This window comes from Crocodylus siamensis, chromosome 5, assembly GCF_052110815.1.
Source record: "Crocodylus siamensis isolate JL-2025a chromosome 5, ASM5211081v1, whole genome shotgun sequence".
Classification (NCBI taxonomy): Eukaryota; Metazoa; Chordata; order Crocodylia; family Crocodylidae; genus Crocodylus; species Crocodylus siamensis.
In genome coordinates, this window is record NC_143399.1 from 167,462,840 (window position 1) to 167,488,598 (window position 25,759).

Consider the following 25,759-nt stretch of genomic DNA (forward strand, 5'->3'; position numbering starts at 1 on the left):
GTTGATGGAACAACATGCATAATTTAATTTCTCCTCACTATCAGAAAGGATTGTAGAATCATACCCTAAAAGTGTGAAGAGAAAATTTGCAGAGACAGTTTAGTATATATTTCAGGTTCTGAAATATAAATCACTCTGTCGTTGTTCTCAGCTAAATTATGTTATATCATCAAAAACACTTCCAAATGCCTCATAATCCACTAACATCTGCTTGTTCTTACATAAACAATGAATTGGCTATCTGTAGGCAACAGTTATCCTAGCTAAAAAAGCTCTGGTATTTCATATTCAGTTTATCTACTGATTCCTTTACTTGTCATATAACTCCTGTCTGTCTTGTGCTCTTCATCTGGACTAGGCTCCCCAGCAAACTACTTAGTTCATAGATTTTATAGACATTTGGGCTGGAAAGGACCCTGGGGGATCATTGAGTCCAGCCCCCTGCCCCAGGGGCAGGAAGTCAGCAGGGATCATAGGATCCCAGCAAGATAAGCATCCAAATGTGTCTTGAAGGTGTTCAAAGTGGGTGCTTGAACTGCCTCCAGTGGCAGTCTGTTCCAAAACTTGGGGGCTTGGACAGTGAAGTTCTTTCTTATGTCCAGCCTGAATCAGTCACAGTGGAGTTTATGACCGTTCGATCTCGTCATCCCTTGGGGGGCTCTGGTGAACAGTTGTTCCCCCAGATCCTGATGAGCACCTCTGATAAACTTATAGGTGGCCACCAGATCACCCCTGAGCCTGTGCTTTTCCAGGCTGAATAGCCTCATTGCTCTCAGCCTCTCATCATAAGGTCTGTTTTCCAGACCTCTGATCATGCACGTGGCTGTCCTCTGCACCCTCTCAAGCTTCTCCACATCCTTTTTGAATTGTGGAGCCCATAACTGGATGCAGTACTCCAGCTGCAGCCTCACCAAGGCCGAGTACAACAGGAGAATGATGTCCCGGGATCTGCTTGAGAAGCATCTATGGATGCAAGCCAGTGCTTTGCTCGCTTTACTAGCCACAGCATCACACTGAAGGCTCATGTTCATCTCAACCATGACCTCCAAGTCCCTTTCATCTGCAATGCTAACCAGCGTAGCACTACCGAACCTATAAGCATGGTGCAGGTTTTTCTTCCCAGGGTGGAGAACCTTGCATTTTTCGGTGTTGAACACCATCAGGTTCTCGTCTGTGTCACGGAGCGGGAACCTACGAGCGGCCGTGTACTCGCTAGTGCCCCCCTGCCGTGTCACTTAGGCAATCCAGCACCCTCGACTCGCCTGCCACGTCTTTGATCTTAGGTTCAGTATGGGAGGCTGCCTACTTGCACCTATGACACCGTGCTGGTATTGCCTCCGTTCCAAATGGGGTGCTCTCACCCCAGCCTTATGGGCAGTGTGTGCCTCTGACCTCCCCTTATAGCACGCCCCAAGCCTCGCAGCTTTTCCTGGACATTGTCTGGTCCTGCGCCCTACTGGCGCCCCCTGGGCTGGCCTACAACCAGCGCCCCTTCTCTGGCGTCTCTGGGCCTGACCCGCAATCAGCGCCCCTTCTCCGGCGCCCCTGGGCCTGACCCGCAATCAGCGCCCCTTCTCTGGCGCCCCTTCCGGGCGTGGCCCCCTTGACTGGATTAATCCTCTATATCAACTGGGCTCAGGCGGCTTAAGCCCTACCTGGCCCCTTCTGAGTCCTGTCCCTGGTGACCATCCAATTGGGCTCAGGCGGCCGGAGCCTTACCTGGCCCCTGCTGACACCTGCCAATGATGGTTGTCCAACTAAGTGTGTCCTGGTAGGCTCAGGCGGCCGGAGCCCTACCTGGCCCCTTCAAAGTCCTGCCAATGATGATCCTGACATAAAGTGTCTCGTATAAGGCTCAGGCGGCCGGAGCCTTACCTGGCCCCTCTAGTTCCTAGGGCTCCCCTGCTGGTATGGGAACCTTCCAGACAACCCTTTAGCTTGCACCTGTCTTGGGTGCCTGTCAATGAAACTTGCTGCCCGCCTTGGGGTGGCTTGATCAAGTACTTGGCCCACCTAGGGCCTCTGCCGTGCCTCTCACGCCCGTTGCCCCCTCTGGGGCCTTTGCTGCGTCTCTCGCGTCCGTTGCCCCCTCTGGGGCCTTTGCCACGCCTCTCCGGCGCAAACCACTGTGCCCCACCGGCACCACTCACTGTGCCCCGCTGAGCACCGGGAACCCCCAAGCGGCTGGGGAGCCCCTGTGAGGCCTCCTCTCACCCCTACAGCCTCACCCGGTCCTCCGGTGTAATCACAACAAAACCGTAAGCCAAGCGGCTACAACACAAGCAAAAGCCCACCAGCTTATAACACAAACCACACGCCGCGCTGGTTCTCACCGATACCTTTCTCAGGGCTCTCTCTCTCCCCTCGCAACATTGCAGCGGTCAAACTTCCACCGTAGGCTCTGCTGCTCAGCTCTCCGCCGCAGAGCTCCTGCTCGTGCAGTGACCAGAGGGGAACTGCTCATGGGCTCCAACCTGAGCTGTTATAAAGGGCCCGGCCCTGCCACCTTCCGGTCACCTGACCAGCTGGTTGCCCCAGCAACCCGCAGCTGCGCTGCTCTGCTGCTTGACAACTCTCCTCTTATCCTTTAAGTCACAGGCACCTCAGTGCCCCTGTGACAGTCCGCCCATTTCATGAGTCTGTCCAGATCTGCCTGGATCACCCTCCTATCCTCAGGTATGGATGCTTTACCCCAGAGTTTGGTGTCATCGATGAACTTGGCCAGTCCACTTCTGACACCAATGTCCACATCATTGATGAAGATGTTAAACAGTATAGGCCCTAGGGCAGAGCCTTGTGGGACCCCACTGGTCACAGCGCACCAAGACGATTGGCTCCCGTTGACCACCACCACCTGGGTCCTACCACGGAGCCAGTTCCCCAGCCAGCGGATCATGGTGACATCAAGGCCACAATTAGCCAGTTTAGCCAAGAGGTGATCGTAGGATACCAGATTGAAGGGTTTTTTAAAGTCGAGGTATACGCCATTGATCTCTTCCCCTTGTCCAGGTGATAGGTCACCTGGTCATAAAAGGAAATGAGATTGGTCAAGCAAGACCTACCCGCAACAAACCCATGCTGGGTATCCCTCAGGATATTGCCTTCAGCTAGTCTGTTAAGGATGGCCTCCTTGATAATCTTTTCCAAGACCTTCCCCAGGATAGAGGTCAGGCTGATGGGCAAAGTTTGTTGGATCTACTTTCCTCCCTTTCTTGAAGACAGGCACAACATTGGCCCTCTACCAATTATCAGGCACTTCACCAGAGCGCCAAGAACTCTCAAAGATCTGTGCCAGGGGCTGAGCTATGATGATTGCCAACTCCCTGAATACCCTTGGGTGTAAATCATCAGGGCTGGCTGACTTGAAGGTATCCAGCTTGTCGAGGTGTTCCTTCACGAGGTAAGCTTCGATGGAGGGCAAAGGAATCTCCCTCACCCAGGCCTCCCTGACTCATACTGGGCAGGGCTGTCCCATGGAACTGGTGAAAAACTAACACAAAGAACCCACTTAGCAAGTTTGCTTTTTCCTGGGCGTCAGTTGTCAGTTGCCCCACCTGGTTTAGCAGGGGTCCAATGTTGCCCTTGCTCTTCCTCTGGCTCCGCACATATCTAAAAAAGGACTTTTTATTTTCCTTGATATTTGTAGCTAGCTGGAGTTCCATCACAGCCTTAGCTTTCCTGATCTGCTCTCTGCAAGTCTGGACTAAAACAGAGTATTCCTCTTTGGTGGCGGTTCCAGTCCTCCATCCTTTGTAAGTCTTCCTTTTAAGACAAAGGAGATCCGTCAGTTCACTGGAGAGCCAAGGGGGCTGCTGTGCCCTTTTGCTGCCTTTCTTCCAAGATGGGATGGACTTTGCTTGCGCATCCACGATTGCCCCCTTGAGGAGCAACCACTTGTCCTGAACTCCCCTCTCCATTGGGTTGTGGCTTTTTAGGGTCTCTCTGACAAGCCGCCTAAGCTTGTCAAAGTCAGCTTTCCTGAAGTCAAGGACTTCTGTATTACTGACTGACTTGCCAGCTTTACGGCAGATGGTGAAGGTGATCAGTTCATGATCACTGTCACCCAGCTTCTCTTCAATTGTTAGGTTGCTAATTAGGTCATCCCTAGTTACCAATATGAGGTTGAGCAGTGCTTTACCTCTTGTCAGCCTGTAGACATCCTGCATCAGATAGAGGTTGTAAACTCATGAGAGAAAGCTTTGCGACCGCTCGGATTTGGCCAAGCGCTCCTCCCACTACCCATGTTTGGGTAGTTAAAGTCTCCCATGACAACCATACACTGGGATTGTGCAGCCTCAGCCAATTCCCTGGCAAATTCCTGGTCAAGGTCTTGACTCTGGGTAGGGGGTTTGTAGTAGACCCCCACCATAGTATCCCCTGTGCTGTGTTCCCTACGGATTTTAACCCAGAGGGTCTCAAGTCGTCCACCTTGGGTCCCAATGTCAGCTTGCAGGGACACGTAGCTTTCCTTGACATAGAGAGTTACATCCCCCCACCTTTTGCCCACTCGATCCCTCCTGTACAGGGTATAGCCATCTATACCCATGGTCCAGTCATGTAGTTAAACGTTACTACAGCATGCTGTCTGCATGACACCTAGCCATCATCCCCTATGCCCACAACAGCACAAATCAGTCCATGGTGCTGTCACTAAGCATTTTCTCTGTTAAAGAACAAGTTAGTTTCTAAGGTCCGTGGCAGATAATAAAATAATGGCATGATTGAGATCTGAAGAATTCTATGCTCCATCCCAACCACTGTCCATCCTGCCAGCCAGACAAGCATGGCAGGATACATAATGCATGTCTGGCACAAGGTATAACAAAGTTTATTCCCCAATTGCATAATTGGTCTCCCCAGCTTAATCCTCAGTGATCAGGCTGTCCAGGTCCCAATGCTGATTCTTAGTTCATTGTTGGCATCAGGATGATATGGCATGCCAAATGTTCATTTACACCACACAAACCAGACACAAGAATGTTCTACATTTTACGCTGGATATCTAAATGGCTTATTTGCCTTTTTGTGGTGTTATAAATTGGTTGAATGTGTGACATGTCAGTATTTATGGCACAATTAACACTTTAATCGTACCACAAATGTAATGTGTCAGGGGCCTAAAGTGCCATCCTTCCCTACCTACTGCCTGACTTCAGATTAACCAACTCTGGTTAGGTTTTTCATTTCCCTGGCAGGTGAGTACTGCACAAAGTAACAAGCTGTTTTTTACAGCAAGACATGGGAATTTTATTGCAGCTACTGTAATAACATTCTTAAACAATAGTATTTGAAATCTCATAAAAATGTATGCAATTATTCTGGGATACCCTTCAAAGTGTATTCCTATTTGCAGCTAAAAACAGTTTCTTAATAACAGTGTTACTGATTAACTGTTAACAAATCAGTATGAGGCCAGAAGGACCCTTCTAGCTGTCTTTCCTTCAAGTTGGGCCAATCCTGATGCAGAGAGTGATGAACCTGCTTCTCAAGTGAATGCCCAGTGAGAACTTCAGAAAAAGCATGACAGTTCAGAAAAAGAGTTCAGAAAGCATGAGAGTTCAGAAAAAGTTTCCTGTCTAGCACAGGGGGAGTGGACTTGATGATCAGTCACATGGAAACATATTAAAGGAACCAATGCAAAAATTTAATATGATTTGCTTGGCAAACAAGTTTTTTCTAGAGGCTTTCCAGGGAGAAAAAAAAAAAGATTAACCTAAATATAAGTAATTAGAGAATAGAGAAGGGAAATTACAGATCAGCAGAGTGGGGATTCACAGGCAGGACAAATGCAAGCCAGTCTAACTTTCTGCAGGCTGTATGTTTGCCACCCTTAGCTTGTATTATGCAGAGACTCTTTATCCAGCCCACCATACTACTGGAGGGCACCAGAAGTTGGGCTCTTTGACCCAGTTTGGCCCAGCAGTGAGTCTGGCTTGCTGCCACAGGACTCCGTGCTCCTGCCATCCATGCCAGATCCTGTACCCCCACCAGACTCTGCACCTCCCCACCCTCACTGTAGGACTCCACATTGTCACAGCCAGCATGGTGGCACTGACGCAGCCCTTGTGCCCCAAGCTATCTGGCACACAAGGAGCACCATGGTCAGATCCAGCCTGGGGCACAGGCAAGTCTGACATCATGATATATACCATAGAATTTCATGGCATATATGCCATAGAAAATTCTAGCATGGCACCAAGTAATTTATGGATGAAATAGAATATATCTATGAAGATCACACTCGATTTTAATTCAAAATAATTGATGATTCATTACAGGGCTATCCAATTTCTGTGTGGCTGTGGGACACAGGACACCCAGGTGCACACCTGGAGGCCACACAGCCTCATAATGCATAGGCTTCATGCTGCTCTGTACAAGCTCTCACCCCACTGCTCTACATGGGCTCCTGCCTACTCAGACTTGCCATGTCATGGAAGCATCCTGTACACACTGAATGCACCATGATGTATGCTCCCCACCATGTTGTATGCCTCAGCCCCTCTGAAAGCTGCCCACTGTGTGGTGGGTGAGGGGGATTTGGGGGCACCACTCTTGCTCCCCCCACCACACAGTGGGCAACTTTCACTGAACCACACCAGCACAGATGCTGTGCAGGTTTCCCAGAACCCCCCTACTCCCCCTGCTACCCGCAGCTGCAGGCTCAGTCCCACAGGCTGCACTACTCCACCCTACCCTCAGTGTGGGAACAGGCAGCAGAAGCTGAAGGAAGGATGGTGAGAGCCCAGAGACGGTGGCATCAGCAACAAAAAGCAAAGTGGGGAGTGATGCCTGGACCAGGAGACTGTGGGCTGCAGTTTAACCCCTTGGGGGCATATGCCACTTGTAGGCTTTGAACATTCCTGATCCATTACATTGCGGGGAATAAACTTCTCTTTATTTCCTAATGTTTTTTAAATCTCAACGTGCACATCTACATGTGCCCCAAAGCCACTGTTGTTACTGTGCTGTCATTTAGTATTTCCTTCTGGAATAGCTTGTGCTGCACTGTGCTGGCAGCGCATGGCTATTTTTAGCTGCTATGTCACCATAGCAATGTGCTATAGTGAGTGAGTACATGGCTACAGCGACTTAACTGCAGCATCACAGTTTATGCTTGCCAATGCTACGTTGGCATAGTGCAGGGGTCAGCAACTCCTAGCACATGTCCTGAGCATGGCATGCAAGGCCATTTTGCTCGGCCAGCCAGAGCCCAGGCTGCTCCCAGCAGGAAGCTAGGAGGCTGCAAGCCCTGCTGTAAGCAGACCAGGCTCCGTAGACCAGCTGCAGCTGTGAGGCTGCAAACAACTGCTTCCGGCTCCGGCATGTCGGCACTCCGGCACCTGCCAAGGTAGACATTGTGGTTTTTTCATCACACCGGCCAAAAAATGTTGCCTGCTCTGCCTTAGCATATTGCTATGGCAACACAGTGTCTCGTGTAGACACACTCAGTAGGTCTATGCCTGGTTCTAATGCTGGTGTCTCCTAAGTAAAAGTTGTAATGATACTTGTAGTTCTTGTTTGGAAGACTTCAAAAATCAATTTCTATAGAGTACAGTAAGCTCTCAGTAAAATCTGTAGTGCCCTCCCATGGAGATTTTTATATCAATGTGTTGAAGGCTTTCACAACAGGCTCAGTCTTTAGCCTGGTTCAGTCAGCATATATTAGTATATGATGTCTTTAACCTTCAAAGTTGCACATGCTGCATAAAGCTATGCAACTTCGAAGGTCACAGATATCTTAGAGCAGTAATTACAATTTCAGTAAATTTCAATCAATCTGTAATTCTGTTCATATTTCTTAATTGGGTTTGACATTTTTGTGCTAATTAAGTTGTATTTGTATTTGTCAGATGTAATATTCAAATTTGGTTTACGCATCATTTGGTACAACCAAAGAAATTATTAGGCAACATATTTAACACTGATATAAGGAAATGGTACACAATTAGGAGAGTGAGTCAGCTGAAGATTAGGCTCTATCCCTGCTCACTGCAGTCATGACTAGAAATAAAAACATTTCTTCATAATGCCTTTCAAAAACAAGGTGAGTATTATATTTGGGGATGTGTTATATGCAAGAAAATACAATAACAGAGAAAGTCATCTCTTGCAAAGAGCTCAGAAAGACCACAATAGGTCAAAATGTTTTTGGCACTATAAATTCCTATTTGAAACCTCTGGTTTATCTTGTGAATCGTGTTTGCACACCTAACAGTGCTAAGATTGCATAGCACCCTGTGGCACCGTTGAAAGGATCTCATGGCACCCTGATTGAGAATCACTGTTTTAGACATCGTAACTGTTGTTACTGATTTAATCAGTGCTGGACTGCGTCTTCAGAAACATCTTCTGGTCTTTCTTGATTGTCCACTAAGGAGGTTTTTTTTGTTTGGTTTTAAACATTTAACTTTCATGCATCTGAAATCAACTTCAGTCAAAGACAGCAATACCTAAGTTTCTCTGCAGTGCATTCAGTTAAGTAAAGCTGATCATATATTCACTTACTATCTTTTCTCCGAAGCACTACCAAGACAAAAATTCAAAATCTATTTACTTTTTGAATTCAGGCTTACGAAAGGTAATTTTTTTTTTAAATATGGTTTTAGATTTCAGCCCAAGAGAATATTAATTTTCTTTACCACAAATTTCTCAACCTTCATATCTTAGTTGGATGCCCTAAATAAAGTCTATAATATTTTATTTAAACTGTACTTTTATCCAATGGAAAATATGCCTGTGGCGAGCAAAGACAGAGCTTTTCCCAGATTCTATGAACTCTGAAAATAAAGATAACAATGCAAGGACACCCAGAGATAAACAATATTAGAATACAAATTTTGAAATGTAATTGTTACTGCTTTGTCACAAAAGGACAGAATGTGTGCACATGGAAACCAGTTACTAATATGCAGGATAAGTAACATTTTACTTGTACATAATGGCTACAAAAGCTGTTACAGCATAAAAGAAGAAATGAACAACAAATTATGTGGATTGGAGAATGTTTGACAATACTTTATTATTCTTAAATAATTCCATTAGTTAAATGCTAAAAATTTCTAATCAGGATCAGGGCTCAATAATGCTAAGCACCATGCAAACAAATACAAAAGACAGTAATCTTGCTCTATTCAACTAGAAAGTATTGTATATTCAAACAGAAGTTAGTGAACTGCATGTCCAAAGCAAGCAACAGCATGAGCAATTATACTTTGAATAAGCACTCTATAAGAAAAAAAACCCCTCATCCATGTCTATAAAAGCGAAGAAATAGTAGTCAGACTTTCAAATGCAGCTGCCTATTCAAACTGAAAGCACTCAGTGCTAAGTGCATTTCTTGCCTTTAACCCATGAATATGCACATTTAAGAAATTTATAATCCTGAAGATTCTGTGCTAATCACTTTCAAAGAGTGCACGCTAAATGAAAAATTAGGAATTTTAAGTCAAGGGGGTCTTGCTTTTAAGAAGTTGTGAGGATTCACTTACTACAGATTTGCTCTGCTCAAAGTATCTCAATCCAGATATTCAAAATCATTAACTGCAGATATTTAAGCTGCTTCCTTCATTTGGATGCTCTTCTTCAGGCACCCCCATTTTGGCATCTCAGCCCTAACACTTAGACTTTTAAACTATCAGGCCTCTGACAGATGTTCAGTTAAAAGCATTATTGGATCTGATCTGTGATCTCAGCAATTGCGCCTCCTGCCATGCCACACATTCATGGCAGAATGACCAATTCTGGGATTGGGGATTAGATCCCAATTATGCCCTATTGTCAGCGCAGGGGGGGCCTGAGATCACACTCAGCCCCTGCAGCCAGCCAATGGTCAGCTGATCATCATCTAGACTGGGACTGCATAGAGGCTTAAATGGTCTCTGGCGTGCTCACTGCCAGCCGCCCATTAGCTGATCAGTGGCAGCACTGGCCAGCAGGGGCTATACTGTGGCCTATTTGGGGCCCCAGTGCAGTCCATCCGGCCACACACTTATTTTAAGGTGCAATGGAAAACAGCTACAAAATTATTATACTGATTAACTGTGTATAAAGTGTAACATCTGCTAGGACCCTAAGACTTCACAGTGAATTTACACGCACATGCCTGAAACTGAAGTTTTCTGTAACGCTATTGTTAAGGAAGTTTCCAAACACCAAATTTAATTTACCTGCCATCTCGTTCAGCTGCACCACCTTCTGTTACTGTTTTGACAAATATTCCTAGTTTTTCAAGACCTGCATCTGCTCCAACTCCCATTCCAATAATACTGATGCCAAGTCCATCTTCGTCTGTGAAGAAGACAAATAGAAGCAGTGACATATGTCTGATTTTTAAAGTAATCTGACATTTAAAAGCAGAAGAATTCTGCTCTGGCTATCATTTTTCGGGGGGGGGTTGTTTTGTTTTGTTGGGGGTTTTTTCATTTGAGACCAAAACCACTTATTATTTTCTTTTGATGACCTTATTTTTCTCTAGTTTTAGTTACACAAAATAGATAATATTATATATGCCATTTTGAAAGCGTACTACAGCTAAGCAATATTCTTAAGATTCAAAGGAGGAATAAAAAATTCATAGGATCACAGGAAAGTAAGGCTGGAAAAGACCTCACAAGGTCATCTAGCCCAGCCCTCTGCTCAAGGCAGGATCATTCCTGACTAAACCATCCCAGTCATGTGTCTGTCCAAGCTATTCTTGAAAACTTCCAAAAACGGGTAAGTTCTCTAAGTAGCCTATTCTAATACTTGAAAACTCTCATAGATGAGGAGGAACTTTCTGACTACAACCTAAATTTTCTCTGCTGCAACTCGAGGCCATTGCTTCTAGTCCTGTCCCCTATGGCTGCAGAGAAAAGCCTATCTCCATCCTCTTTATAACTGCTCTTCAGGTATTTGAAGACTGCCATCAAATCCCTCTTTCTTCCCAAATTCCTAATCATTTTTGTTGCTCTGCACTAGACACTTCCCAATCTGTCCATAGCCTTCTTGAAGTGCGGGGTCCAAAACTGGATACAGTTCTGCAGGTGAGGCTTCACCAGTTCCGAACAGAGCAGAAGAATCACTTTTTCCTTGATTTGCAAGTGCTACTCCTGTTAATACAACCCAGTATGCTATTGCTGTTTTTAACAACACTACACCGTTGGTGCATATTCAGTTTATTGTCTACTGTAATCAAAAGGTCCTCCTCTGCAGTCTTGCAGTTTAGCCAATCATAACTACTCTGAACATGAGCAGAAAATTATTCCATCCTATGTGTAGGACTTGAAACTTGTCCTTGTTGAATCTCATCTGGTTGATTGTGGGCCATTTCTCCAGTTTATCCAGGTCATTCTGGATCCTAGCTCTGCCCTCCAGCATCTGCAACTCTACCCAACTTGGTGTCATCTGCAAATTTGCTAAATATGCACTGAATCCCTTTGTCCAAAGCATTAAATGAAGATATTGAACAGAAATGGACCTAAGCCAGACCCCTGGGAAACTCCACTTGATACTTCCTCCCAACTAAATACCGAGTCATTAATGACTACAATATATACCCAAATATAAGACAACCCAGAATTTAAGACCCCCCTCCCCTCGGTAATTAGATTGTATTAATGGAAAATGCATTATGAAATTTTCCACATACAGAATTTAACTATTAAAGGGTCATCTTTAAATCATTCCCACACAATGGCAGAACAAGCAGTGGAGGGGCAAGGGATATGGGGAAGTCAGGTAGCTTGTCCCCTGCTTGTGCCTGCTCTCTTGCCACCTCTGCTCCCCGGCACTCTCAGGACCGTCCTTCCCTGTTTCTGCTCCCCACTTCTACTCCAACCTCTGCTCTCCCTTCCGCCCACCTCTGCTCCCTGCTTCTTCTCTTCCCCCTGCCCAGCCTCTGCTCTCCCCAGTCTCCCTGCTACCCCTTAGCCTCATTCTGCACCAGCAGTCTCCATCCTCATTCTAGCTTGTGGAATTGAGCACAGCCCCAACCCAGCCTAATCCTCATAGCAGCCATGCATGCTGCGCACCATGGAGCGCTGCATGCCACTGTTACGTGGCCAAACTGGGGCTGTGCTCAGTGCCCCAGAGTGCAGAATGGACAGAGCAAAGGTTTGGTTTGCGGGGTGGGAGAGGGAGAAAGAAAGAGGAACAGGCAGGGGAGCAGAGGCTGCATCGGGGGAATATGGGAGAAAAGAAGCTTTATTGGGGGTGAGAGATGGTAGGGTGCAGAGGTGATGGGAGGGAGGGGGACAAGCAGCAGATGCAACTATGGCCCCAACCCTGGGCAGGGGCTGAAGCCTGAGCCACATCAGCAGTCACCTGCCCCCACCCATCCCGTGTCATTCTTGATTCTAAGACAAGGGGTTTTTTGGCCCATGCTAAATTGGAAGGAACCCTGTCTTAGAATCAAGTAAATACGGTACTTGTTGAGCACAATGATCCAACTGGTTATGCATCCACCTTAAAATACTTTTATTTAACTTGTCAATGAGAATGTTGTGGGAGACAGTGTCAAAAGCCTGGATAAAATCAAAGTATATTACACCCACAGCTCTCCCCTATCCACAGAGCTCATCACCCTATCATAGAAAGAAATCAGGTTGGTCAGACATGACTTGCTCTTCCTGAATCCATACGGGCTATTCTTGATCACATTGTCCATTAGGCTATTCATAACAGATTCCTTGACTGGTTCTATGTCTTTCCAGGCATCAAGGTTAGGTCGACTGGTCCGTAGTTCACCAGGTGGTTCTTCTTTTCTTTCTTAAATATAGACATTATATTTACTCTATTCCAATCATCTGCAGCCTCACCAGACCTCCATGAGTTGTCGAAGAGAGCTCTGGGTCTGAAATTGCCTCAGCCAATCCCTTCAGTACCCTAGGGAGCATCCCATTCAGCCCTGATGACTGGCTTCTTCTAAGTAAATATCTGGTTTCTTTTAAGTAATTCCTAATCTATTCTTCCACTAGTCTCAGCTGTTGGCCTCCTTCCTTATCTTTCCTGCTAACTGCACATAGCTGGTAGTTGTCCCCAGCTATGAAGACAGTAGTAAAAAAAGGCATTCAATACTTCAGCCTTTGCTACATGAACCGTAACTAGATTGACTGCATTCCATAAAAGACCTATGGTTTATGTGGACTTCCTCTTACTTTTCACATACTTGTAGAATTCTTTTTATTGCCTCACATTTCCCTGACAGTTGCATCTCAAACAATGCCTTGGCCTTCCTCATTTTCTTGCTGCATGCCTGTGCAATAATTTTATATTTTCCCCTACTACTATGATCAAGCATCTACTTTTTTTAAGGATTCCTTTAAGTTCAAACTGATCGAAGAGATTGCTGTCTAGCTAGACTGTCCTGATGTAGCACTTACCATTCCTCCATCACATCAAGATAGCTTACTCCTGTGCCTTTTAAAGCGCCTCCGTAAAGTACACCCAGTGCTACTCAACTCCTTTTCCCTTCAGACATCTTTCCAAGAGGAGGCGCCAGTTTCCTGAGTTTGCTAAAATCTGCTTTCCTGAAGCCCAGTGTCTTGACTCTGCTACTCTCCTTTTTCCCTCCCTTTAATATCTTGAACTCAATCATTTTATGGGCACTGTCACTCAGGATACCTTCTACCTTTACATTCTCAGCCAATTCCTCCTTGAGCTTCCTCTCTAGTTGACCTGCCTACCATCTGTATCAAAAAGTTACCCCAACACACTCCAAGAATCTGCTAGACTGACTGTGCGCTCCTATGTCTCCTTTCCAGCAGAAATCCAGATAATTAAAGTTCCCCATGAGAACCCAGTCCTACGATTTGGAAGTATTCGCCAGTTGTTTATAAAGAAGCCTTGTCCACCTCTTCCTCCTGGTTTGGTTGCCTGTAATAGATGCTCCCTGTGACATTTCCCCTGCTGCTCTCCCCTCTGACCAGGGGTTTTCAACAGGCTACCTACCACTTCATAATGTACTTCAGAAAACACATACACTGCTTTCATACATAAAGCAATGCCTCCTTTCTTCACCTGCCCATCCTTCCTGAATGAACTATACCCATCCAGGACCATGTCACTTCACCATGTGAAGTTTGTCACTATGTCTCTATCATTGTAATCATACCATAATTCTCTGATTGTACTAGGAGCTCCACTTCTTGTTTTTTCGCATGCTTCTCACATTAGTATATAAACACTTCAGGTATCTAACTGACCATCCTCTCCCTGAGACATTGCTCAGGCTTTCACTATTCTTTTTATTGCCTTACATTTCCCTGACAGTTGCATCTCAAACAATGCCTTGGCTTTCCTCGTTTTCTTGCTGCATGCCTGTGCAATAATTTATATTTTCCCCTAGTACTATGATCAAGCATCTACTTTTTTAAGGATTCCTTTTTAAGTTCAAACTTCAAAACCATGGTCAAAGAAGTCAAAGTCCTGCTGATGGCATCATCCAGAAACCCACATGTTAATCTCCACGATACATCTGCACCTAGTTGGGCCTTTACTCTTGACTGGAAGATTCAATGAGAACAGCTCCTGGGCCACCATCCCCTTCACCCATGCATCCAGAGCCATGTAGTCACTATTGACATGTAGTCAAGACCACCTTTAACAGCATCATTAATGCCCATGTGGAATATTTAGTCACAGGGCCAGATGAGTCTCAACAACATTTCCATTACGTCTTTCATGTGGACTTGTGGCAGCCAACAGACCTCCTGGGCCAACAGAACAAGTTGGCAAATGGATGCCACTATGGTTTGTAGGCTGGAGTCACCAACAACCAAAACACATTAATTCCTCTTGGTAGCAGTGATCTCAATCTTCAGGGGAAATGGCTTACTTGTCTTGCCACTAGAATGGGCTCCTTCTCAGCCACTGCCACAGCTTCACACCTGTTCTCCAGTTGGAGAACCACAGTTCAGATGAGGAGTGCTGTCTGTTGCTAGAGGTGACAAACTACCAGCTTCCACCTTCCACAGAACCTGCATTTTCCCTGTCTTCCAGTGCCTTTGCTAGCTGACTCTCTTCCATAATGTTACCACCCTGAGCAGATCAAAAGTGATTACACGGCTGTGGGTGCAAGGATGAAGGAGACAAGGGCTCAGGTGGTGTTTGCCTTGATCCTTCTGGTCAAGGAGAAGGGTCCGGGCAGGAATGGATGCATCGTGCAGATCAATGTATGACTGTGCAGATGAAGCTGCCAAAAAGTCTCTGGCCTCTTAAACCACAGGATGTTGTTTCATGAAGGACTGCTAGGAAGAGACGGAATCTACCTGATGAAGAGAGGGAACAGCATCTTCACAGACAGGCTTGCTAATCTAGTCAGAAGGGCTTTAAATCAGGTTCTCTGGGGACACAGACCAAAGCCCTGAAGTAAGTGTGGAAGTGGATGACCTGGAGAAAGCACAAGCAGGAGAAGGCAACTGGGGAGGCCTTCTCATTCTTCCTGAGAAGGTAGGGCAATCCACTAGCTATCTCAGATATCTGTATACAAATGCACAGAGTCTGGAAAACAAGCAGAAAGAATTGGAAGCCCTCGTACAATCATGGAACTATGACATGATTGAAATAACAGAGATTTGAAGTAGTGCCACCCTGAAAATTCCTGGGAGGGCAATACAGCAGTGCACAGGCAATTCAGTAAGTTTTTGGACAGTGGTTGGGATAACTTCTTGGTGCCAGTGTTGGAAGGGACAACTAGGGACCATGCTTGTCTTGATCTGCTGCTCACAAATGGAATAATTGGTGGGAAATGTAGAAGTGGATGGCAACTTGGGCAGCAGCCACTTTGACCATGAGATGACTGAGTTCAGGATCCTGAGGAAAGGAAGGAAGGAGAGCAGCTGAGTAAGGACCCTGGACTTCAAAAAAGTAGACTTCAACTCACTTAGGGGACTGATGGGCAGAAGTCTCTGGGAGGCCAGTCTGAGGGGGAAAGGAGTCCAACAGAGCTGAGTACTATGAAGAAACCTTACTGAGGATACAGCAAACCATTCAAACATGTAAGAAGACTAGCAAGTATGGCAGAAGACTAGGTTGGCTTAACAGGGAACTCTTCAGTCAGCTAAAACACAAAAAGGAAGCATATAAGAAGGGGAAATTTGGACACACAACTAGGGAAGAGTATAAGAGTATTGCTTGGGCATGCAGGGAAGAAATCAGGAAAGACGAAACACAACTGGAGTTGCAGCTAGCACGGGACATGAAGAGTAACAAGAAGAGTTTCTACAAGTATGTCAGAAACAAGATCAGGGAAAGTGTGGGTCGCTGACTGAATGGGGGAGGCGACCTAGTGACAGAGGATGTATAAAAAAGGCTGAAATACTCCTCGTTTAACATTGTAGTTATGTTCTTAAAAATGCGACTGTAAGCAAAATGACATTAAGTGAATCCAATTACGTCACAGTAGACACCTACTAACAGGCAGTGGCCAAACAACATTATAACCAAACACCGCACGACTTTAAATGAGTATGCTCTCTAATACGTTAGCGATGTAATAACAAAACAACATTAACTGGGACAACTCAGTTTTTCAACTCAGTCTTCACAGGCAAGGTTAGCTCCCAGACTACGGCACCCGACGGTACAAGTTTGGGGAGGAAGTGAGCAGCTGATGGTGGTGAAAGAACAAATTAGGGGCTATTTAGAAAAGCTGGATGTGTATAAGTCCATGGGACTGGACATGATGCACCTGAGGGTGCTGAGGGAGCTGGCTGATGTTACTGCAAAGCCACTGGTCACTATCTTTGAAACCTCATGGCGATTGGGAAAAGTCCTGGACAACTGGTAAAGGTCAAATATAGTACCCATCTTTAAGAAACGAAGGAAGGAGGATCGGGGAATTACAGACTGGTTAGCCTCACCTCAGTCCCTGGAAAAATCGTGGAGCCAGCCCCCAAGGAATCCATTTCTAATGCTAGCAGGAGAAGAAAGTGATTAGGAACAGTCAGCATGGATTATTCAAGGGCAAAGTCATGCCTGACCAACCTGATTGCCTTCTATGATGACATGACTGACTCTGTGGATGCCGGGAGAGCAGCAGATGTGATATACCTTGACTTAAGAAAAGCTTTTGATATGGTTTTGAACATTCTCACAAGCAAGATAAGGACATTGGATGAATGAACTGTAAGGTTAATAGAAAACTGGCTGGATCATTAGGGTCAGAGTGTAGTAACCAATGGCTTGATGTCTAGTTAGCAGCTGGTATCAAATGGAGTGCCCAGGAGTCAGTCTCTACCAACATCCTGGAAGATGGTATGGAGTGCACCCTCACCAAGTTTGTGGATGATACCAAGCTGGGTAAAGTAGTACATATGCCAGAGGGTAGGCTAGGATTCAGAGAGACCTCAACAAATTGAAAGACTGGACCAAAAAGAAATCTCATGAAGTTCAGTAAGGACAAGTGCAAAGTCCTGCACTTAGGACAGAACAATTCCATGCACCAGTACAGGCTGGAGACTCACTGGCTAGCAGCAGCTCTGTAGAAAAGGACCAGGGGTTACAGTGGACAAGAAGCGGAACCTGAGCCAACAGTCCACTGCTGTTGCGAAGAAGACTAACAACATAATGGACTACATTAGTAGAAGTGTAACCATCAGATCAAGGAAAGTGATTATTCCCCAATATTTGGCACTGTTGAGGCCACATCTGGAATACTGTGTCCAGTTTTGGGCCCCTTACTACAGAAAGGATGTGGACAAATTGGAGAGCCCATTGGAGGGCAACGAAAATGGTGAGGGGGATGCACTTCTGAGGACAGGTTGAGGAAATTGGGCTTCTTGGGCATCTTTTCAAGTGCTCTGGGGTGTAGGCGGGGGCCACAGTCCCTACAAAGCCAGACTAAAACCTGGGTAGAAGTCCCTGTTATTAATGGCTGTGCACGCATAGAGCCTGTAAAGGTACAGGCAGAGGAACAGCTAGCTGGCAGTGGTGGGGACTTTGGCACTGCAACATCTTCCACCCATCTTGTTGATCCTCCTGCTAGTTCCTTCTTACTCTTCCACTAGATCTTCTGAAAAACTCCCCTCTACCTCATTTACCTGCTTCCACTCAGCAAACTTACAGTGAAGGAAAAAAGTGTCCAGTGAACACACCCCTTTGAATGCCACACTTTCACTCAAATGCCTCTGTTTGTTGGCCTCTTCACTGATCTTGTTCCACTTGCTTCTTTGTCACCAAGTTCTGGCAAGCCTAACCTTTCTGCTTAGGCAAGCCCTACCTCCTTGGTCACATTACAGGTCAACTCAATCAGCTGCTGGGCTTAACAACTGAGCGCTCCTCTGCTCACTCCTCCAAACAATCCTGCAAAATAGCTCCCAAGCTGAAGCTACACTATGACGCCCAAGCCAGGCAGGCCTTTCCACTCACCAGAACACTCACAAACCTTCCCCTCAGGCAACCATTTCTTCCTGCTCCTCTACCAAGCAAGGTTTCCACTCAAACTACACTGTTTACTGGCCTGTTTGCTCATCCTGATTGTTTCAAAGATTGTTTCAATTCATTTGGAAGTTGAACAACAGGAAACAATTATCTAAAAGAAACAGAATTATGTGTCCTTGAATTGTTTCCTGAAATGATACTACTGAATACTTTCAAAGTGTGAAGAACCAAGGTAGCTGGATTAGTTTCATGAGAACAGAATTTATGCCCTGTAGGCAAGTGTGACAATCCCTTTATAGATCTGCACATCAGTTTAGAATAAACTACAAATAGTGCATAGAATGCATACCTTTTTCTAGCTCTACTGGGAAAAGCTCCAGCTTTTCCACACGCTTTTCAAGTTCATATTCAGCTGATGCAGCCACTGGGTCAACTTCATCATTTCTCCTGTCATAGTCTTCATTGGAATATGTATTGAAAACCTGTGAAAAAAGGCCAATATTGATCAATTATCCACTTCAGAAAAGATGATTCACTTAAGAAAATCCTGCAAGAATTCTATATTTTGATTTTCAATAATACATAGATATTTTAATGAGTATTTAAGGTGATTCCTCTTGCGTAGCTTTGGGTTTTAAAATTTGCACTTTAGTCATCTAGTCATGGTGGCCTGCTAAGAACTGAACATTAATTCTGCCTATAACTGATTAATGTTTACCCCTTTTCATTATTAATACAGTGTGTATTCAAGAATGACAGTCTTACTATTTCTTTAAATAATTAAGAAAACAATTTTCAAATCATCCTGATGACAACAATTTATAAACACATAAAATCTTATATAATTAACTGCAACCTGTACCTAAACTCAGTTTTGATATTTCCTCCCAATGAAGCTCCAGTTTGAATACACAGATAGAGCTGATCATTACTGACCCGAAAAACAATGTACATGGAAAAAGAAAGATTATCCAGTAGAAGCCAACTTTTTTTGGCATGCATGCCACAAATTAAGTCTTGCACTCTCTGTGAGTATCATTTCAATTCCCTTCCACCTCCTGATCTGCTATTCTGCTTTCTGCCCCCTGCCCTGTACCCCCTACCCAATCTCATGTTCTGTTTTCTATTCTCTACCATGTGCTCCCTGCCTAATCTGCTTCTCTGCTTTCTGCTCCCTGACTAATCCCCAATCTGCCATATACCCTACACAGAGACTGCCCAAGCCCTTGTGGCATGTGTGTTATAGGTTACTCACCCCTGCACAATACCTTAAAGTTCCCAAAGTTGCAGAATGACTCCGTTATTGTGTATTTAAAGGACAATACGTTCGACAACTACACTTCAACTTTACAGTATAATAAATTAATATCTATGTGTGTACATGCACAACCATGAACTTTCCAAGTGTTCATTTAAGTTCAGTATATTTTTTATTCTTTTGTTGCCCATTCATCGAATACAAGTTAGGGATTACTGAAGTCTTCTGTACACTCTCTACCTCAGGTCTCTCTTTTGCTCGCTCTGTCTCTCTCACGCACACCGCAGAGTCAAAAGACATGAAAGCTGTTTCATATTTTGGATCCAATGCCCCACAAATGAGATGCACACCTTGTTTTGGGAAGGCAGAATTAAGAAGAAAAGATTTTTCTGGAGTCATGGCTGAATACTAGTTGTATGGAGCAGAAACAGAGTTCACTCACTAAGAACTGTTACCCTGTCCTTGCTTTTCAGCCAAAAGCCAGGGGTGTAACCCTGTCACAGCTGCTATCAAATTGCCAGCAGCTTTTGGCTGAGCATCCAACAGTTGCTGCCAATTCCGTAGTGGCTGTGACAGGGGTAAAGCCTTAGCTTTGGAGATGCAAGGAGAGAGTAAGTGATGCTGAGGAGTAGACGCCTCCCTTCCTGCATTGGGCTGGGAGCCCAGCCCACAGACAGCCTCTGGCAGCAACTGTAGCATCCAAATGCCTCCACTCTGGTGTGGAAAGAAGTTTTCTCACTTAAATCCCCTCATTTTAGATTACTTCTGTGAATGTTACTCTGTTCAGAGGTAGCCAACCAGTGTCTCTGTGTAACGACTGCTTACAAGGGCTTTGTGAAATTTCACCGAGTGTTTCATTTTGAAGCTGTTTCAATGTGTTTCAAGCTCAAAACAGCAAAACCAAAATGAACCAAAAAGCTTCAAAACAGTTTCAAAATGAAATGAGGGCACTCTAAACAATTTGAGTTTTGAAACAGCCTGGTGTTGGGAGGCAGGAGAGACTCAGGGCTGCACTCCCAGTGGCTCCGCCAGGCCCATGGTGCTCAGCCCTGGCTCTCCCCTGTCTCTTGCCTCTCGGCTGAGCTCCACAGGGCCAGCAGAGCTGGTCAGAGCGCAGCCCTGGCTCTCCCCTGCCTTCTGCCACCAGGCTGCGCTCCGAGTGCCTCTCCCAGCCCCATAGAGCTCAGCCTACCCTCCCCAGCACTGCTGGACTCCTCCTGCAGGGGCAGGCCCCGAGATCTGTGCACAGGATAACAGGAGCCTGCTGCTGCTGCTGCTGCCTGGGGCCAACAGCAGCACCAGTCTTCCCAGTGCTGGGTGTGGGCTATGCCCAGCACCAGTCCCAGGTGGCAGTGGCAGCCTCCTGCCACCCTGAGCACAGATCCAGGAGCCCACACCCCCAGGAGGAGTCTGGCACAGTACTGCAGCCCTCCCAGGGGTGCGAGCCCCTGGATCTGCGCTCAGGACGACAGGAGGCTGCCACTGCCAGCAAGTGTCATGAGTTTGGCTTTGAACAGTTTGAGGTGCAGTTTCCTAGAAACCTACGCACCTATCTCCTTGAAACTTGGCAGGCCTCATGCCCTCAGAAGGGGCTAACAGCCCTGCAATTTTCACCCACATCAAGCAAGAAATGACATAGGTAAAGGCATTTTCATTATTCCCCATTATACCCTATGGCGAAATGTCAAAACGCAGCAAAAGTTTCGACTAAGCAAAACGGAACAGTACTTCAAAATGAAATGAAGTGATGAAACAAAACACTATCCCTTTCAAATGGCAAAACGGATGTCAAAACAAAATGGTGCTGTTTTGCACAGCCCTACTGCTCAAGTCTACCAATCAGAGCAGTACCAGTCTCCCTGAAGGTATGGGAAAGGTTAAAGGCAGGAGTCATGGCTCAATCAGCTACTTCCTTTCACTACCTCCTCTTATATTATCAATTTCACTTCTAGAGGTTCCCAAAACAGCTTTTAGTTTTGCATCCATAAATGCAAGTCAGAGTGACTAAATTTAAGAAGAAAGATGGTGGGAGCAGGGGAAGGAGAGGAAGATCTAACGCACTAGAACACACTAAAAACACATATTTTTCATGAAGTAATCATTGTTAATGACACTGAAGTGGCACTGATAACTGCTTTATAAATATCTTTGTGAATAGTTATACTTTTAAAGTTTAGCTTCTAAAGAACAGACCCAAAAAAAAATGACTACCTTAAAATGCTACCACTGTGTCATTCCTACCTAGCAATTTGTCACCAGAAGGAGCAATGTAATTGGCTCCATTTCTGCCTAAAACCAGCTGCATTTCATATTTACTGTTTAAAATAAGCCTAAAACAACAAAACCCCCTTTCTCGTGACAATTTTGATGGTGCTGGTGATGATGATTTCTTCTGCGTACTGACTGAAAAACGGAATAAGCCTGCAACATTTAAATCTGCTATACAATTTAGAAAGTGTCCCCTGGAGTAACACATATCCTTACACTACGCATGCTCAACCCCTGGCCACAGGCCAGATCAGCACCATGCCATCTGACCTGCAGGGCTTCCCCCAGGGCCCACGAGCTATGGCCCTGCATGCTAGATTGGGCATGCAGGGTGGCACAGGGCTCCAGGATCCCCAGGGGGTGGGACAGAGGTGATGCAGGGCCCCAATCCCAGTACGCTAGCTGGGTGGAGGTAGTACAGGGCCTGATCCCAGGGTGTCGGGCATGACATGGAGGCAAGCCAAGGCTGTGCAGGACCCAGTCTGGGAGTGCAGACCCAAACATGGCACCTGGGGTGCAATCTGGCCCGCAGAACACCCTCACACCACTTATCTGACCTGTGGTACCTGAAGGTTGAGCATCACAGTCTTATACCAAAGATGGTGCCATTGTACCATTTCCAGCTTGTGGCCCACCCAGTTTTAGATGATGTTTTTGGCACACTGCTGCTTTGGACAGGAGCCTGAAGTTCACATACTTTCTTAGAGAAGATAAATCCATCACAAGTTTTCTTGGCAGAACTCTCCACCACCTTCATGCTACTTGGACTGTCAAGGAAACCTTACAACTACCATGGGAACACGAAGACAGCAGCCACCACTCAAATTATTGATATCACCGTCTAAATCAAGAAAATATTAACTAAGAAGCTGTAGGAATAACTTCATCAACGCCATTTTAATTCCCCCAAAACAGCTGCTATATTGAAGTTATTCTAAAATGATAACATGATGCAATGTTACTATTAACACAGTAATTGTGTTAAGGTTACCATAATAACATTACTGTAGTAGAGAAGATAGATATTGTTACTACATGTACATATTCTTTCCCTTTGGTTTCACATAACTAATTGGTTAAGTCGCCTTTCTCTAGCAGATAAAGACAATAATCACATTACAAGAAAGCCATAAATACAGGTAGCCTGTTTGACACAGCATAGCAGAAGATAGCTTCTATTTACACAGCATCCAGGAAAAGATGGGGAAAAAAAGCTATACACTAAAGGAAAGGCTTCCACTGACTAAATAAACATGTTTAATAACTGTCTATAGAAACCTTTGTAAATGTACCTAAAATATGGGTAAACAAGCAAAGCTCTCCACTTACGATATATTAAGTCTCTATGGCTAGGGACAGACATCCAAAAAGCCTAAGTCTGAATTGATTCAATCTTTGCAGGTTAAGTTTAACTAGGCTAGACAGAACTGGTTTGAAACCAGGCAGACATTCTCTCTGGAATGAGGACATTCAGGCATGTGCCTGCAGTGGCTCAGGCTAGAAGCCGAAGGGCACTACAGCAGTCCTCCCTTTCCTTCTGCAGAGAGCTGAGCTGAGTGGGGTGTGGCCAGCCCCCCAGCAGGACTCTCTTTTTAGGAAGGTCTGCCTGCCCAGTCCCAGGCCCCCGTTGGCTGCTTAAGGGGCAGGAGTGTTGCCAGCCACAAGTTAGCACTCTGAGGCAAAGGGTGGGAGGTGCAGGGCATGCATCTGTTCATGATACAGAGCTTTTCAATCTCCTTTCCTACTTCATCATACTGTTTGCAGCAAACTGACAGGCAAGCAAGTCAGCTGGGGGCTAATAGTGCTAACAGTGTTTATCACCTGATTAGCAAAGCAATGGCCTCTCTCCATTACTTCAAACTTCTTAAACAGTTTCCCAGCTGACCTGCTAATGAGCTCCAAACAGCCCTAAATAGTCACGGTTCTGTCTGCCTGCCGTAGTGAAGTTGGAAAGAGATACACACAGACACCTCTCGGCATTACCCAGCATACCTCATGCCTAGAGTCTGTGGGGCTTGGGTCCATACTGTGGGAGATGGAGGGAGTGAGGGGGCATGGAGTGGGAGAGAAGGGGATTTACTGCTTGAGTAGCAAGGGGGCAGGGAGGGCTGGGGGTAGCCAGGCAGACCTTGCTGTGTCTGCAGTCTCTGCCAGAGCCTTACACAACATTAGCTATCATACCACATGCTGGCTATGGTTCATGCTGTGGCAGAGAGGAAGAAGAGATCCCTGCTTAAGCAGCAAGTGGTAAGGGAGTGGGGGGAGGGAGTACGGGGAAGCCAGCAGACCCTGCTGTGCCTGCAAGTCTCTGCAGGAGCTTTGGCCAGGGAGCACGGGGAGGGGCCAGCCCTGCTATGGAGCAGAGAGTTCCGCCCAGCCCAGAGAGCATGCTGGGATGCTGGGGGACTCTAATTTAAGTTAAACCAGGAAGGGGCCTGGGACAGACACTGCATAAACCACTTTGACCCAAATCAGTTAAGTCTGATACTACATTCAACCAGATTTATCTCAAACTGCTTTCAGCCATTTTCAAACTGGTTTATGTGCATTAAACATCTGTTCTGTTACAGGTTTAAACCAGTTTCTGATCGCTTAAACTTCAATAATTGGCGGTAACTTTGAATAGATGACTAGAAAAACAGTGATAAGCATGCAAAGTGTATGTACAATTGTCTTCTTAATTTGTGCACTCAGTTGCTATTACTGAACATACAAGATAGGTAAATATGCATACAAATACCTAATTAGACACATGGCTGATTATGGTTAATGCATTTAGTCAATTTCCATTTGTAATCATAGTAACTGCATAATGTCTGATACATTTCAATTGATGAAGAGAAGGAAAATTATATGGGCTCTCTTACTCATGATTACTGAATTAAAGTCTGATTTACATGTCTTATGACTCTAATCTGTATGCAACAGAGGGAAACTAGACAGGAGACAAAAATGCTTTCTTTATGACTTATACCAGCATTTGGGCTGTATCGCTGCCACCACAGAAAATCACAGTCTCAAAACCCTTGATCACACAACAGACAGAGATCCTACCAAAATGGAACGTGCAAAGATTTCATGGCACCAATTGTGATGCAAAGTCTCTTGCTACAAAAACAGGAGAACTGTTGCCATTTTGAGAAGACACTGTGAACTCTTTGCTGTTCCTAAAAAGAAAGAGCTGGATTCTGGTTTCAACTACATTAATATAAATCAAGAATTGAGGCAGCCAATTGAGTTATACTGGATTCAGTCTTGAGTACCTAAATCCAGAATTAGGATTAGATTTACTGGTAAATCTAATGGAAGATGGGTTACCAAACACACACAAAAACGACAAAATATACTACCATTTAAATGCCCTCAACTATGATTGTGGAGAGAAGGTTAGGAAAAACAAAACCAAGTACTTATAACAAAACAAACATGTTTTGTTCTAAAACTCAGATGTGGCAAAAAAAAAGATTTTTGTTATATTCAACAGAACAAAAATGTAAAGAACTATAAAATATGACCTGAGATCAAATAAGAAAGCTAGGAGAAGAAAGTGAGATAAATATGAACAGACACATACACAGACACACACACCTTTTACATATGTATTATGCATTGAAAATTAATAAAAAATTAAATGACAAAAATTAAATGAAAATGGTGATTTTTTAACATAATGACAAGTGCTTAAATCAATACAAAACATCCTATTCACGCACATGCAAACATCATATAACTTGTGCTCTCATGGCAGTAAATTTATATGGAAGAATGTGCAATCTATATTCATGGCTCATAAAACGCAGGTTGTACAGTTATGAATATTTTCGATGACTATTTTACAGAACAGACTAAAACATGAGATTTTAGCACTAGTTT

General features: G+C 45.1%; 1 protein-coding gene across 2 annotated transcripts in view; it reads right to left on the reverse strand.

Moving 5' to 3' along the window:
- Positions 1–25,759, reverse strand: part of PPP1R9A (protein phosphatase 1 regulatory subunit 9A) — a 247,016-nt gene that overhangs the window by 94,435 nt on the left and 126,822 nt on the right. For both annotated transcript variants that reach the window (XM_090046991.1, XM_090046990.1), the window contains exons 3-4: positions 18,710–18,842; positions 10,170–10,290 (exon numbers count right to left, since the gene is read on the reverse strand). In XM_090046991.1, coding sequence (XP_089903117.1) covers positions 10,170–10,290; positions 18,710–18,842 — 254 coding nt within the window. The remainder of the gene's footprint in view (positions 1–10,169; positions 10,291–18,709; positions 18,843–25,759) is intronic.